Source organism: Elephas maximus, chromosome 2, assembly GCF_024166365.1.
Source record: "Elephas maximus indicus isolate mEleMax1 chromosome 2, mEleMax1 primary haplotype, whole genome shotgun sequence".
NCBI classification, from domain to species: domain Eukaryota; kingdom Metazoa; phylum Chordata; class Mammalia; order Proboscidea; family Elephantidae; genus Elephas; species Elephas maximus.
The window spans coordinates 165206448-165223391 of NC_064820.1; the positions used below are offsets into that span (position 1 = coordinate 165206448).

At 39.5% G+C, this 16944-nt stretch overlaps 1 protein-coding gene and 1 pseudogene across 4 annotated transcripts in view; one reads left to right on the plus strand and one right to left on the minus strand.

Moving 5' to 3' along the window:
• Positions 1 to 16944, plus strand: part of HMGXB3 (HMG-box containing 3) — a 54917-nt gene that overhangs the window by 11164 nt on the left and 26809 nt on the right. For 3 of the 4 annotated variants that reach the window (XM_049874057.1, XM_049874058.1, XM_049874060.1), the window contains 4 exons: positions 6667 to 6798; positions 12760 to 13178; positions 15879 to 16051; positions 16187 to 16284. In XM_049874057.1, coding sequence (XP_049730014.1) covers positions 6667 to 6798; positions 12760 to 13178; positions 15879 to 16051; positions 16187 to 16284 — 822 coding nt within the window. The remainder of the gene's footprint in view (positions 1 to 6666; positions 6799 to 12759; positions 13179 to 15878; positions 16052 to 16186; positions 16285 to 16944) is intronic. The other variant, XM_049874059.1, reaches the window with a different exon arrangement.
• LOC126070161 (peptidyl-prolyl cis-trans isomerase NIMA-interacting 4-like) lies at positions 16476 to 16893 on the minus strand (annotated as a pseudogene).

The window sequence follows — 16944 nt, forward strand, 5'->3', positions numbered from 1 at the left end:
TTCCTTGAGACTTTGGTTTTCTTCACTCTCCTTTGCTGCAAATGGGAAGAGACCAATAGTTGTCTTAGATGGCCGCTTGCAAGCTTTTAAGACCCCAGACACTACTCACCAAAGTAGAATGTAGAACATTATCTTTATGAATTAAGTTATGCCAGTTAACCTAGTTATCCCACGAGACTATGGTCCTGAGCCTTCAAACCCAGTAAAACAGTCCCACAGGTGTTTAGATATGTCTAGGAAGTTTCCTTAACTGTGACCCCCCCCCAAATGCTTTATTGGATATATGAATGTATGTGTAGTACATACAAGCATGCGCACAAATACGCCTATTTAAGTACATGTGTGTACTCATACACCTTCCCATATCCATTTCCATACATATCTACCTATGTAACGACTTACATATATTTTGTTTATTATTACTGTTGGTGCAAGGTAGTATATATTATAGCATTTACCATAGTTGTCCTTTATTCTTGTGTACCACTCAGTGTCTTCATTTACCTTGGTCAGGTTGTGGTGACCTCCCCCATATTGTGTGTAGCCTTTCCCATCACCATAATTACTTCTTCTCCTTCCATCTCTGGTAACCACCGAAGAACGTTGCTTTCTGTGGGTATACCCGTTCTTCACTTTTACAAAGTGGTATCCTGCAGTTTTATCCTGCAGTATTTGTCCTTTTGTGTTTGACTTCACTCAGCATGATGTCCTCCAGATTCATCCGTATTTTAAGATGTTTCTTGGACTCCTCATGATTCTTCATCGTTGCTCAGTATCCCATTGTATGTATGCACCATAGTTTGTTTATCCATTCACCCGTTGATGGGCACTTGTTCCCATCTTCTTCTGTTGTGAGTAATGCTGCAGTGATCACGGGTGTGCATGTGTCTATTCGCGTCACTGCCAGCACCGTTCGGTAAAGGGACTGTTTTCTTCCTCATTGAATATGACTTGGGCCCTTTGTCAAAGACCAGCTGTCCAAAGATGGGTGGATTTACTTCTGGTTTCTCAGCTCTGTTCCATTGGTTGTGTGTCCGTCATTGTACCGGTGCCGGGCTGTTCTGATTACAATGGCCACGGAGTAAGTTCTGAGATGGTGAAGTGTGAGGCCGCCTACTTTGTTGTTCTTTAGTGTTGCTTTAGCTTTTCTGAGCCTCTTTCCTTCCATATAAAGTTGGAGATTATTTTTTTCATTTTGTTAAAGAATGTTGTCAGGATTTAGGTCAGGATTGTATTATATTTATAGGTTGCTTTGGGTAAAAAAAAAAAAAAAATTTTTTTTTTTAATTTTTTTTTTGGGTAGTATTGACATTTTCACAGGGTTAAGTCTTCCAATCCTTGAGCATGGAATGTTTTTCCATTTATGTTGGTCTCTTTTGGTTTCTTGCAGTAGCGTTTTGTAGTTTTCATTGTATAGGGTCCTTTACATCCCTGGGTAGAATTATTCGTTGTTGTTTTATCCTTTTGGGGGCTGTTGTAAAGGTGTTATTTTCTTGATTTCCTTTTCGGAGTTCTTATTAGTGTAGGGGAACCCAGCTGATTTTTGTATGTTCATCTTGTACCTTGCCACTCTGCTGAACTCTTCTATTAGTCCCAGTAACTTTCTTGTGAAACCTCTGGGATTTTCTGTGTATAGGAACATGTCATCTGTGACTAGGGATAGTTTTACTTCTTCCTTGCAAATCTGGATACCCATTATTTCCCTTTCTTGCCTTATTGCTCTGGCTAGGACTTCCAGTATAATACCAAATAAGAGGGGTGTTAATGGACGTCCTTGTCTTGTTCCTACTCCCAAGGGGAACACTTTCAGTCTCTCTCCATTGAGAATAATGTTGGTTGTTGGTTTTGCATATGAGCCTTTAATTATGTTCAGGAATATCCCCTCTATGTCTATTTTGATGAGAGTTTTTATCAGGAAAGGGTGTTTGCCGTCATTAGATATCTTTTCTACATCAATTTAGATGATCATGTGATTCTTTTTGTGTGGTGAATTACGTTGATTTTCTAATGCTGAACCACCCTTGCATCCCTGGTATGAATCCCAGCTGATCATGATTTATTTTTTTGACAGGGTGTTGTATTCTGTTAGCTATATATATATATATATATTTTTTTTTTTTTTTTAATGTGCTTTAAGCGAAAGTTTACAAATCAAGTCAGTCTCTCGTACGAAAACTTATACACACCTTGCTGTGTACTCCTAGCTGCTCTCCCCCTAGTGAGACAGCACACTTCTCTTCTCCAACCTGCTGTTCCCTGTGTCCATTTGGCCGGATTCTGTCCCCCTCAGCTTCTCATCTCCCCTTCAGACAGGAGCTGCCCGCATAGTCTCATGTGTCTACTTGAGCCAAGAAACTCGCTCTTCACCAGTATCATTTTCTGTCCTACAGTCCAGCCCAATCCCTGTCGGAAGAGTTGGCTTCGGGAATGGTTCCAGTCTTGGGCTAACAGACAGTCCGGGGACCATGACCTCTGGGGTCCGTCTAGTCTCAGTCAGACCATTAAGTCTGGTCTTTTTATGAGAATTTATGATTTGCATCCCACTGTTCTCCTCCATCAGGGAATCTGTTTTGTGTTCCCTGTCAGGGCAGTCGTTGGTTATAGCCGGGCACCATCTAGTTCTTCTGGTTTCAGGCTGATGGAGTCTCTGGTTTATGTGACCCTTTCTGTTGGCTAGAATTTTGCTGAGAATTTTTGCGTCTTTATTCATGAGAGATAATTGATCTGTATTTTTTTTTTTTTTTTTTTTGGTAGTAGCTTTGCCTGGCTTTGGTATCAGGGTTATACTGGCTTCATAGAATTAATTAGGTGATATTCTTTCTTTTTTTTATGAACTGGAATAGTTTGGAATTGGTGTCAACTCTTCTCTAATCTGGTAGACCTTTTGTAGATTCTATTGGATTTTCTGCATAGATGATCATGTTATTTGCAAATAAAGACAGTTTTAGTTCTCACTTTCCAATTTGGATTCCTTTTATTTCTTTTTCTTGCCTTTGTTGAATAGAAGTGGTGAGAGCAGACATCTTTGTCCTGTTCCTTATCTTTGGAGGAAAGCATTTAATCTTTTACCATTAAGTATGATGTTACATGTAGTTTTCCATAGATGACCTTTACAGATTTAGGAAGTTCTGTTTTCCTTGTGTGCTTGGAGCTTTTATCAAGAATGGATGTTGGATTTTGTTAAATATTTTTTCTCTGTCTCTTGAGATGATCATAGGGCTTTTCTTTTTTAGCTTGTTAATATGGTGAATATTATTGATTGTTTTTCAGATGTTAAATTGTTTTTAAAATGTTAAACCAACCTTGTATTTTGGGATAAACCCCACTTGGTCTCTCTTGTTGAATTTGATTTGCTAAAATTTTGTTCAGAATTTTCGCATCTACGTTCCTGAGGGTTATTGGTCTCTAATTTTATTTTCTTGTACTGTTTTTACCTGCCTTTAGTGTTGCAGTAATGCGTGTCTTATAGAATGCATTGGGAAGTATTTCCTCCTCTTCATTTTCTGGAATAGTTTGTGTAGAGTTGGCATTATTTTTTCCTTACACGTTGAAGTCATCTGGGCCTGGAATTTTCTTTGTAGGAAGATTTTTAACTGCAGAATCAATTTCCTTAATAGATAAAGAACTATTCCAATAATCTGTTTTTGAGTGAGCTTTGCTGTTTGTCTTTCAAAAAATTTGTCCATTTCGTCTAAGTTGACGAATTTATTGAGTTATGTTCTTCATAATATTGCCTTATTATCATTTTAGTATCTGTACAGCCTGTAGTGATTTCACTTCTGTTGTTCCTGATATTGGTAAGTTGGGCCTTCTTTCTTTCCTTCCTTATAATCCTGGCTAGAAAGTTATCAGGTTTATTGATCTTCTCAAAGAACCAGCCTTTTGTTCCATTGATTTTCTCTACAGGGTTTTTCTGTTTGATTGATTTATGCCTTGATATTTATTATTTCCCTTCTGCTTATTTTGCATTTAATTTTCTCTTCCTAGTTTCTTAAGGTAGAAGCTGACATCATTGATTTGCGGCCTTTCTTCTCTAACAGAAGTGCTTAGTGCCATACATTTCCCCCTAACCATTGCTTTAATGGCTTTGCCCACAAATGCTTATATGTTGTTTTCATTCAAAATACTTTGTAATTTCCCTCTTGATTTCTTTCTTGACCCTCAAGTTATTTAGAAGTGTATTATTTACTTTCCAAATACTTGGAGATTTTCCAGATACCTTTCTCTTATTGATTTCTGATTTAATTCCATTGTGGTCAGAACTTTGTTGGTTCGTCAACACCTAAATCTTTTACATTTATTGAGACTTCTTTTATGGTCCAGGATATGGTCTGTCTTGATAAGTACTCCATGTGTACTTGAAAGAGTGTGTATTCTGCTGTTGGGTGGAGTGTTCCATAAATGTCAGTTAGGCCAAGTTTATAGTGTTGTTCAACTCCTTTATGTTGTTACTGATTTTCTTTCTACTTGTTCTATCATTTATTGAGAGATGATATTGAAGTCTCCAGCTATAATTGTAAATTTCTCTATTTCTTCTTGCAGTTCTATTAGTTTTTGTGTCATATATTTTGAAGCTGCGTTAAGTGTATAAACATTTCAGATTATTTTGTCCTCTCGATGAATTGACCCCTTAATTGTAATGAAAAGACCTTCCGTATCTTTGTAAATATTCTTTGCTATGAAATTTATTTTGTCTGATATTAATATAATTTAGCTTTCTTTTGGTTATTGTTACTAGCAGTGTTTATCTTTCTCATCCTTTACTTTTGACCTATTTATATTTTTGTATTTAATGTGCTTTTTTTGAAGGCAGCGTGTAGTTTAGATATAAAAGCAAGGCCCATCTGACAATCGCTACCTTTTAATTGGGGTAGATGGTATATATTTAATGTGATTATTGACGTGGTTAGGTTTAGATCTGTCATCTTAGTGTTTGTTTTCTATGTGTCTCATCTGTTTATTCTGTTCTCTTTTGAATTTTGAGTATTTTTTATGATTCCATTTTACCCTCTTTATTGGCTTATTAGCTATTAACTTTGGTTGTTTCTTTAGGGTTAATAGTATTCATCTTTAATTTATCACAGTCTGATCTTCTAAAGCCTCTTCTATGGATAAGTAATATATCCTTAGATGAGAAAGCTGTAGTGTCATGACTAGGAACACCTGCTATAATCTGATCCATGGAGAAACAGCTTATTTCTCTTGAACCCTTGTTGTCCTGATAATTACTGCTCTTTCCCATGCTCTGGTGAGTGGCAGACAAGCTCCTCTACAAAAGTGTTACGTGAATAATATTTAGGACTAAAACATCAACCTTAAACACCTAGTGTATTTTTCTAAAGCCATTTTTTTTTTCAGCTATTGTTTAGGAGTATTTCCAAGTTCATCATAATTTAATTAGCCTAACTTAAATTTTTACGCTACTTTCTGGGGGTGTTCAAGATGAAGAGTCTGTATTGGACCACAATCTGAGAAATGATAAAGATGTAATTATATCCCAATAGTAATATTCCCTCACAAACCTGTAGAATTTACTCAGGGATACATTTCCTCATTTCTTACCTTATTTGCCCCCAAGACACACCCATGAAATAGCACCGGCAGGTGATGTGTCCGTTTTACAGAGGAGGAAACCCAGCACCCAAGAGCAACAGCTAAGGTGACTTACCCTCAGATCATTCCATGTGTCAGTGGCAAAGCTGGAACCCAAAGCTTGGTGTCTTCCCATGGTGCCACACCACTTCACACTCATTTGTGACTTGGTACTGCTACCATAATCACCTTTTCTCTATGGTTCCAGGCTGAGGTTGCCTAGTGGCAGCTTGGTGTTTCCCCAAGAGAGGGGTTTGTGGTTTTGGCCAAGCTAGGGAAGCTGGGATTAATAGCTGAGTAAACATTCACAAGTGATAGCACAAATTTGACAGGGAAATATTTTTTTCCCAGCATTAATCTAGAAATGGAGCATGGCTAGTGAATGAGTAATTTCTATCTATAGTTGAATTGTAATAACCCATTGTAGTACATTCTGCTCAAAAGGGTATCAGTGGAGATGGTGAGAGCTGATGGTGGAATATATTGTTTTTATGCAAATAATTCTCTTGAGTGTCAGAGTACTTGGTTTCTACTTTCAGATTTCTGACTCATTTTTACAGTGACTATGGGTCTATTTTTACATCTTGGAAACCTAGGTCCTAGGTTCTCTGATGTCTGACTATCAAGGATGAAGATGAAACAAATTCTTGGAAACGTTCAGAGCCAGAGGGTACAGCTGGGTGTATAGAGGGAATCTTGGGCCAAGAATCAGAGAGATCAGGGTTTTAGGTCTGGTTCTGCTCTTGAGTCACCATTTGATTTGAGGCAAAGCATTTAACCTCTCTGAACCTCAGTAGTAATAACACCTATATCATAACATTGCTGAGATTATTAAATGATACATTGGCAAAGTATTTAGCACTATGTGGTACCTCACTCTGAATTCAGTTGCTCCATTTCTAAATAGTGAACTAGTTGTATCTTAGGATCTTTCCAACTCTGGCTTTTTATACCATGAATTGGCTATCCTTTACAAGCTGGTGTCCTCCTGGCATTATTGTGGTTATAATGATCATCAGAGTCTAGGAGTGGTTGGACTGTAGTGTTGATTGTGACCTGCTCTTTCCGTTACAGACAACTACATATACCCGCCGGGGCCATGGGACTTGCACCAGCCCAGGTTGCTCCTTTACATATGTCACCAGGCACAAACCACCTAAGTGCCCTACATGTGGTAACTTCCTAGGAGGGAAGTGGATCCCAAAGGTAAGGTCCATTGGTCATTGCTAACTTGGAAGCCCCACAAAGTACGCTTCCTTTTGCTCTTAAGAACAGATGACTTAAAAAATATTAATATTTACTTTTACTTCCCGACTATGTAAATAAGCCCTTTTTATTGTAGATGATTTGTTTCAAAAAAAAAAGAAAAATAGAAAAAATGTCATCTGTAATCTTAGACCTTCAAAGAAAAACTGTTCATTATTAGTTAACATTTTGGTGTACAGGTAGCCCCCAGCTTATAACTGAGTTCCATTCTGATGACTTTGTCGTAAGTCAGTTCTGATGTGAATCTAATACCTCATTTTTTTTTTCCCATTATTGTTGCCTCTTATTTTCAGTATCTTTTTAAATCTGATCTTTATGTCCTTTGGGCTTGGAAGCATTACATATAAACTTACAGGTATATTTTCATGTATACATAAATACATAGCTCATAAAAATTTAGTGATGAAGAAGAGTTGGATGACTTTGGAATTTTGTCATCTGTGGTAGTAACTCCATCTATGGAAGGTTTTGGAGCATCTGGATTATCCTGGGAATGGGAATGATGTTTCTAGTCAGAAAATTAGTGAGAGTTGTTTGTATGGCCCTTTTCTTCTTCATATATTTCACAGTAACATCTCGCTGCATCCCAAATTCACCTGTCGAATTCAGCAAAGCAGCATTTGGGTCCATAAGCTCCTGGTTTAGTTTAGAAAAAACTCCAGCTAATGCGTTCACTGTACAGTTTACTGACAACTTCTCTCCTTCCTCTTCCATCTTGTCCAGCTCACTGAAGAAGTTTTCAGTAGCTTCAACATAGGAGCTTACTACTTCACCAAGTTATACGCATGTTAAGTAAGCCAAATCTGCATTTGAAGTGATGAATCCACCCCTTGCTGGCGTTAAAGTACACATGGTAGTTTTCTCCTTTCTGTTCCTTTAGGTTCTCAAAAAGGCTACCTGCTATTGTTTGAATCATGACTCATAGGAATACTCTGAATTTGGTCTTCTGTCCAAATCATCAGCGGCTTCTCTACCTCGTGGATTGGCCTTGCCTCCTCTTTGTTAAAGTTGTTGAATTTATGTCACTCCTCCTTTAACTGCCTCCAAAATCCTGTTCCTATCTTTAATAATTGTCGAAATGGTTGAATGAGATGGCCCTTCCTCACATGCTGTTTTGCTGACTTTCTTTCCATTATCATAGGTCTTAATGATCTTCATCGTTATATTCCACGTCTAGAACCTTCCTTGCCTTCTTTTTTGGATTAGAACATTCAGTGGCATGGCTCCTTTTGCTACCTGTATTGTTGGGGGTATGAGCACTGCAGGTGTTACAGTTAGAGAAACTTGAACAACTCAGCTTCTAGTTAACAACTGATGCTTTTTATGGTACAAAATGCTGAGTAAGATCATGCCGCAGGCCTAGTCTACAATGAAGTTGGTGTCAGTTTCATAACAGTGAAGTTGGAGTCTTAACAGCTGTCAGGCACGCATGCAGTTCAGTTGTTGTGTGTTGTTAGAGTTGAATGTTGCTCAATTTTCTATCCATTACGACTCCAGACACCGACACCAGCTGCACTGTAGACCAGGCCATAGCCTACTATGTGGCAGTGTTTTGAACAGTAAATCATAAAATTGAACATCTGAGAATGATACATCAGGAAATTAGACACTGCAGTGTTGTAGGTAGTACATGTTACTGATGGTAATATGTGAAAAAGAATAAAGGATGGTCATAAGTGCAATTTGTTGAATCTTGGATATAAGTCAAGGACTTATAACTTTCTTCCATTCTTTTCTCTTTTAATATACAAGTTCTGTATCTTGCTTCTTTTTGTTTGTTTTTCATTTAACGAATCATGCCATTCAGGATTCTTCAGAAACATTCTAATTCATAATTTCCTATGAATGACAACACCATTTTAATTTATGCATTTCCTGTTATTATTAAAGTTATCATTCAGATGCATAGCTCACATCTTCTTAATCCTTAGTGGAAGTCCTTGACCTGATATTTAAGGCCTTCCATAATCTAACTTTGCAGATTTGGAAAGATTTTGTCTGTGTATCTCCTATAGCCAAGCTAGATGATTGTTCCCTTTTATGTCTGATGTGAATGCATAACCATGGTTCATGGCTCATTGTTAACACCGCTTCTTCCATGATACATCCCTAGGTTCCCTCAGGGCAGAATGAATGGCTTTCGCTATATATGTGACTGTAACACCCATGCCTTTATTTAGCAGTCATCACCATCTAGCACTGGTGTCTGTGTATGTCACATTGTGAGCGCCTTCATTACCTTTGCATCCTCCACAGCCCTTGTCCATTGGAGATACACATTAAATAAAGGAGCATCACAACCATGTCTCTGAAGTTCAGGTCAACGCAGGTCTTTGTCACCTATTGTGTGCTTGGCACTGACTGGATAAAATACATATTTTTGCTAACTTTTTTATATGAGACTGTGAATTACTTAGGGTCAAAATGAGTAGAACAGGCAGTAAATTCTGAAGTTAGTTCATAGAGGAGAGGCGTTTATAAGGACTGGAATGGTCAACAAAGGTTTTATAGAGGAGTTGGGTCTTGAAGGATTAATAGACTTTAGATAGGTAGAAAAGGAAGGAGAAGGCATTGTTTTTGTGAAAATAGCTTAGGTGAGAAATGAATTTGTCTCGTCAGCATTGTCTAAACTTTTTGTGTAGAGAAAATTTGCATAGCAGCATACTTACTAAATTTCTCTGGGGCAGTTTCCACAAAATATCTCTTTGAGAAGTACTAGAGTGGTGACTTTTGCCTTCTGGATAGTGTTGAAGTTCAAGAGTAACAGAATTGACTAATAATTAAGAAAATGTTTCTGAGGGTCTCTGGTACGCAAAAGGTTTGTGCGCAACTACTGATCTGAAGGTTAGTGGTTTGAACCCGTCCAGTGGCACCATGGAAGAAAAGACCTGGCAATCTGCTTCTATAAAAGAAAACGCTATGGAGCATTTCTACTCTGTAATACATAGGGTTGCCATGAGTCAGGATCAGCTCAAAGGTACAAGACGCAAAAGCTAAAAAAAGGTTTAAAAAAAAAAAAAGTGTGATTCTGGAATCAGTTCCTCAGTTCAAATCCCTGCTTCCCAAGTCTTTAGGTATGTAACCTTGAGCAAGTCATCCTCCATGGCCATTCCTTGGTTTAGGTTTCCTCTCATCTATAAGTGGAAGGTAATGTTAGTACCTATGTCATTAGGATTGTTGGAGGGGTCAAATGAGATTATCTACATAAAGTGAATGTCACAGTTCTTGGTAAATATTAAATCCTCAGTAAATGCTGCTATCATTATTATTGGAAGCAGTATAATTATTAACTCTACTGTTGCTGTTAGTGTTATCATTTCATGAGTCCGGAAGGACCTAGTGCCAATGTCTCTTAGGGGAGTTTTTTCAGGTTTCTTGTGCCCACCTTCTCTGGTGCCTGGTGTACCTCTGTGAACCCATTCGGTTTATTCCCACTGTAATTCTCAAAAAAAATGTACTCCAGGCTGCAGTAGGGAGATTGAATTGGGTAGTAATTGGGATCCACCTAGGCGCCCTCTTCCTAGTATACAGCAGGCCTGTCAAATGACCTTATTTCTTGTGCTAATAAGTGGCTAAATATCACGGTGAGCTTGTCTTCCCTTCAGGTTGTTTTTACTTTGGCTTTATTTTCTTTTTCATCTAATGTCTTTTCCCCCCCTTTGATTGAAGTAACTTTTGAGCCATGGTTCTCTTCCTGAGATCCAGCTTACGGCATGAAAACTTTTTTTTTCCCTTAGGTACTTGCTCTCCATCTTGACTTATTCAGATTTTTGCTTTCCCTCAGGTTTTTGTTGCAAGAATTATTATGTAAAGAGTAGATAATGTGATTTCTAAATCTCATAAAAACACAATGAATAAGTGAGGAAAACAAGGTAATATTTTAGCATCAGTGCACCTAGAATTTTAGAGAGATATATGACGTTGTAGATCATCTAGTTCAACTCTTGAAGTTTCCAGCTGGGGGAAAATAGATTTAAGAGAAGTGACTTGCTGAGTTCACACTGCACCGATGCCTTTTCTATTAAACTACACTTCTCAGGCATTGCTGTGCTGTTTAAAGAGTCTAAGATTTCTTGAATTCTGATTTTTGAAGCAGCAAGTATAAATAGTTTCTAAAAGCTGCTAATGTGTTCATGCCATTCAGGAAGTGACTCACCTTTTTTTGCATTGTTCTAGCATTCATACTGGCTAAAATTAACCCAAGAAACGTGTGGCACAATTCCCAATGAGTTGGATGGAACAAAAGGTGGCGTATAAGGCTCTTTAGCTCAAAGCTTCATTCTTATGGGGTCTCTGATGGTGGTAATTGAGGTCTCTGAGCAGGCAGAGCCTGGTAGTATTTGCCTTCCATCTTGAACGGAAGTAACATCTAAAAATGGTAGGCTGAGTTAAGGAAATGTGAGGTCACCCTGTAGCGTTTTCTGTTCTGGTTGCTTAAATTACCCAATTTTCCTGCAAACAGCTTTTATCTAAAATAGCCTGCTTAGAAGGCAGTGTTCTGCTCGAAGATGTCGTTTCAGGGGTTAGTTTAGTTCATCTCCTGTTTTTTTGCTGACTTTTCTCTCTCCTGCAATAAATAAGCTCTGTGTGATTTACTTGGAATTTTTCTCCATATTTACTCATGTCTTCATGAGCTGTTGTATATCAGAATCTGAGGATGCTTTACTGGAGATCTCTTAAAGGTCATCTGTCATTGGTTCCTAACCAGGAGCAGTAGGCTGCTGGAGAGCGGGCAGGGGGAGGCTTTGGAAATAGAGGAGTTTTTGTTAGTCAGTAACTGGGAGGTACTATTGATATTTAGTAGCATTGGCCACAGATGCTAAACTTTCACTGCTGTACAGGGAAGTCCTACACAGTGAAAAATTCAGCCACCCAAAATATGCCAGTGCTCCTGACAATGGGAACCCAACCCTCTCTTATTCATAATGGGAAGATGATCACAGAACTAGGAGTAGAGCTGAGCCTGGATGGAACCCAGCTTTTATTAAAAAAAAAAAATTTTTTTTTTTTTTTTTATCTCATTGTATGGTGTCTTTCACTATACACATGGAAGAAAAAACCTTTCTGACTCTGTCCTGTAGTGTCGCTTTGAGTCGGAATCGACTTGATGGCACTGGGTTTTTGGGTTTAGACCTATTCCAGGGACCACCACTGCTTTAAAAAAAGATTTTTTTTTTTATTTAAGTGCATCTATCTATGTATTATTTCCATAGCTGATTAGATGAAAGCTAAAGTACCAAGGAATTTTTGAAAGTAGATTTATCTGAGATAGCAGTTGCTATTTATAGTGAGTTTGAATGTTTCTAGTTTATAATTAATATTGATGAGTTAATTCGACCCACTGAGAAGGTTGTGGCATACCTATTGTCACATATGTTTTAAGACTTACCTGAAGGAATTTGGGACACAAGGTAGGGTTTTCTCCAAGGAGTTTGGAAGCTTTGAGTCTATTCACTTGAGATTGGGGCTAAATGAGTCTTCTAAAGGGAATGCCAAGGTAAACAACTTAGGACTTATAAGCCCATATGGCAATATGTCGACTTCTTTCTTGATATAGAGAAATAGGCTTTGAGCAATTAAAGGTCAAACTAAAAAATGCCAACATTCATTTGATGAAACCTAATGAGGCATATCAGTAAGAAATTTGTTAGGGTGATAAAGAGCTTTGTCCTAACCCAGGTGTTCTTTACTATTAGTGAAAGGCACCTGGAGTCAGAAGACTTAGACTCAAGCCAGTTTTAGCCCTTGGGACCTTAAGTTCAGCTCTTCCTCTCTCCAGGCCTCAATTTCCTTATCTGTTGCCGGTACATTATTGTTGTGAGCATCAAATGAGCACATATTTGTGAACGTGTTGCCAACTATAAAATGCAATATGCATATAGATATTCTTATTTTTTCTAGGAGAAGCCAGCCAAAGTCAAAGTGGAGTTGACTTCTGGTGTTTCTTCCAAAGGCTCTGTGATTAAAAGAAATCAGCAGCCTATCATTTCTGAGCCGAATTCCCCTAAGGAGAATGCCTCCAAGCTGACACTGGAGAACTCGGAAGCCGTAAGCCAGCTCCTAAGTATAGCTCCTCTAAGAGAATCGGGTGAGGAGAATGAATGGGAGGAAGTGATCATCTCAGATGCCCATGTTTTGGTCAAGGAAGTTCCTGGGAATCGTGGCACAGCAGTCACTAAGACGCCGGTCGTCAAGAGTAGTGTGCAGCCTGAGGTCAGCCTGGGGACAACTGAGAATGACAGCCCTGGATCAGACATACCACCACCAGCTGAGGGAACCAGCACTTCCAGTTTACTCCCTTCTTCCAAAAAACCTCCAGGGTAAGCTAATGTGCTTATGTCTATATTTAGAATAGCAGCTTAGAAATACCCCATGTTTGTTTTACCCCGTGTTCTTTCAGCATCCCTGAGTAGAGCCCAGCTAATAGTTCTCATGTTAGAGATACAGAAACTAAGGTTTAGAGACATGAAATGATTTGCCTTTCCTTCCACACTCTGCTAGCCATGCCCTATTGTCAAATCCCTATACATCTTTCCTTTTTATTCTCCCTAAAGCTGTTAGTAGGGTCTTGTTGGTACAGGCTGTGGGCAGTGTTACAAACCATGAGTTACCAATACTGGATACTGGATTTGGAAAGAGAAGCCTTAATAAGGCACCCTGTAGAAATAAGCACCATCATGATAAACAGAGAAAAGATTGAGATTGTCAAGGATTTCATTTTACTTGGATCCACAATCAACACCCATGGAAGCAGCAGTCAAGGAATCAAAAGACCCATTGCATTGGGCAAATCAGCTGCAAGAGATGTCTCTTTAAAGTGTTAAAAAGCAAAAATGTCACCTTGAGGCCTGAGGCGCACCTGACCCAAGCCATAGTGTTTTCCGTCGCTTCATATGTGTGCGAAAGCTGGACAATGAATGAGGAAGACTGAAGAAGAATCGATGTCTTTGAATTGTGGTGCTGGCGAAGAATATTGAATATAACGTGGACTGCCAAAAGAATGAATAAATCTGTTTTGGAGGAAGTACAACCAGAATGCTCCTAAGAAGCAAGAATGGTGAGACTACATCTGACATACTTAGGACACGTTGTCAGGAGGAATCAGTCACTGGAGAAGTATATCGAGCTTGGTAAAATAGCGGGTCATTGAAAGATAGACCAACCCAGTGGCTGCAACAGTGGGCTCGTTGCTGAGTGAAAACCCCAGGTTTTACTCCACATGACTTGTTAACAGCCAGTAAGCAAGAGGCCGAGGTGGAAGATCAGAAAAACGCCAAGGAAAGGAGCAGTGGGGGCTGCTGCCCCCAAGACTGCTCTGCTCGCAGGCAGCTTGGGGAGATGGGCTTTTATAAAGAGCAGACAAGGAAATGCAAATTCATCATAAATACTCAGGATTGACCTTCATTGCAGGCACTCAGAGCTTGGGGATGACTACGCATTTTCTTTAGACAAGGTTTTGATCCCCCCAGGGTAGAGGAAGGGATGAATTTTTCTTCATTAGGGTGTTAAGTCTCCACTCAGGAGGTGAGGCAATCTATAGCTGTTCTGTGGTTATCTTGTCAAGGGCACTTTCAGAAGAAAGGGCAGCTTATTTTGCTCAGTGTAGGAGGATAAGTCAGAGTAGGTGTCTCTTAGAAGGGTTGGGCTCCCGGGCTGCCTGCCTCAGGCTCAAGCGTAGCAACAATTGTTGGGATGGCGCAGGACCGAGCAGTGTTTCCTTCTGGTATACGTAGGGTCGCTATGAGTCGGAACCAACTCGACAGCACCTAACAACAAACGACAAGATAGAGTCCTGGCCTATTGGTCAGAGAACTCATTTCTAGCTGTGACTCTCTTCTCTTGGACCTTGAGCATAGTCACTTCACGCCTCTTGATTTCACTTTTCTCCCCTGAACAATCTTGAGTTGGGAATTTAAAAATTCTGTCCACCCCGGCTGATTGAGGAAGAAAGATGGTGTGTAAAGTACATAGACCAGAGCTTTGCAAATAGGAGGAGGTCAGTAAGTGTGGGCTGTCTTATTTTATTCCCCCTTTTCCTCCTTGAGGGAACTGGATTCAACAGATAGCCCCTTACCAGAGGCAATTGTGTTCTTGTAACTGAAGGCCCTTATTTGCTTTTATCAGTGGTTCTCAACTGGAAACAATTTTGCTCCCGGGGATATTGGGCAGTGCTTGGAGACACTTTTAATTGTCAAATCTAGAGGAAGCGTGATTTTTATTTATTGTCGAATAGGTAATATATTCACATGGTTCAGTCATCCATTTCCATTTTCCAGAGACAATAAATATTCTCAACTTTCTATGTTTCTAGAGATACTTTTAGGCATAGGTAAGCAGATATAAACTACACACATGCTCACGTATATGTGTATGTATGTACTTTTTCCCACTTTTCTACACAAATGATAGGATAACATACATACTTTTGCATCTCAGTGTTTTGTTTTTGTTTTTAAACAATATGCTTTAGAGTTGGTTCTGTATCCCTAAAGAATGAAGCTGTGTACTTTACACCTTTTTGTTTGGGTAAGTTTAGTCACTTTAGCAAATGCTTATTCAGGTCTTTTATGGTGTAGGCCCTCTGGCTCAGTATTGGAACTACAGAGGTGAAGAAAACATGGTACCTGTCCCTTAGAGTCTGTAAGCCACCCTCATGTCAGAGACTGGTACTCTTTAAGTAATTGCTCTGATTAGAAGCAGGTTAAATGTTATAACTACAAAAATAGCTGTTGGCATTATACATTGTAGGCACTGTTTTGCACTTTGATTTTATCTTCATAACAACCCCATGAAATACAGGTTATTACCATCTCATTTTATATATTAGGAACTTAAGGCTAACAGAACAGTGAAATTACTTGTCTAAGACTACACAGTTAGAAATTACTTGGTCTTATTCCAGAGTTTGGCCATTTAACCAGTAAGCCATCCTCTCACAAAGTACTATTTGGAGATTACACTTTGCTTTTCTTCCCCTTGGTCCAGGATTTCCAGGAGACTTCCCTTTTTGTTTTTTTCAGAGGTGACCTCACCACTGGGCCCAGAGCCCCAGAGCTTAAAGGCAGAACACGGAGCAAGCCCTCATTACTGGCTGCAGCAAGACCCATGAGAGCAATTCTCCCAGCCCCAGCTAGTGTGGGGCGAGGTAGCAGCGTGGGACTGCCCAGGGCCAAGCAGGCCTTTCCCCTGAGTGGTAATGGCTGGAACACACCCGGGAAGAGGGGCCATGTGATAGGACGGGGGCAGGGATGGGGGTGAGAATGGGGATGCGGGACCTGGGAGGCTCAGAATGCACTTAAGTCACCAGTTTTGCTCCTGGTTATCTCAGATAAGACTTCCTCTGTGAGGACTTGTGGTCTGAAGCCAAGCACACTGAAACAACTGGGCCAGCCCATCCAACAGCCGTCTAGCACCGGTGAGGTGAAGGTAAGGCCATGGGAGCTGTCTGAGGAGCTTTCTGAGAACAGGCCTTCCATTTAGCATATTAAAGCCGTAGGCAAAAGACAGACTCTAACTCTTATGCTGGCACATCTCTGAGAGGTGGTTTACCATGAATGATTCATCTTTTTTTTTTTTAAGAGATAAAATGTATAAAATTTATTCAGTCTTTCATGATTTTATTTTTTCCCTTTAACCGTAATAATATGATACCTAAATTTTGTCTTAACTGGAAGGTCTATAAATATAGGCTTGTCCAGTCCGCTCACAGGCCAGGCAGATGCTGCATCTTGAAACGGTCCTACCACGGACCCTCTGATCATCCAACCCAAGCCTCCCCCTTGCCTGGCTTTATCGTCACTATATCGTGCATCCGCTTCATTGACTCCAGTTTCAGACTTTTAACTTTTCTGTGGCTCCCATGATTCTGCTGCATTCTTTGCCTAGAATATATCTGACCTTTACTGCATTGCTGCCACCCTTGGGACACTGAGCCTTCTTGTCAGCACTGTCACTCCCAGAGACTGTTCTCTCCCGTCCCCTCCCACTTCCAGAACTGTTTTTTCCTTTGGGCAGCATCTTCAAAACTTGCTGTTGAACTCTATTATTTTTTAAGTAATTTCTTTTTTTTATTATAAAATGAATACG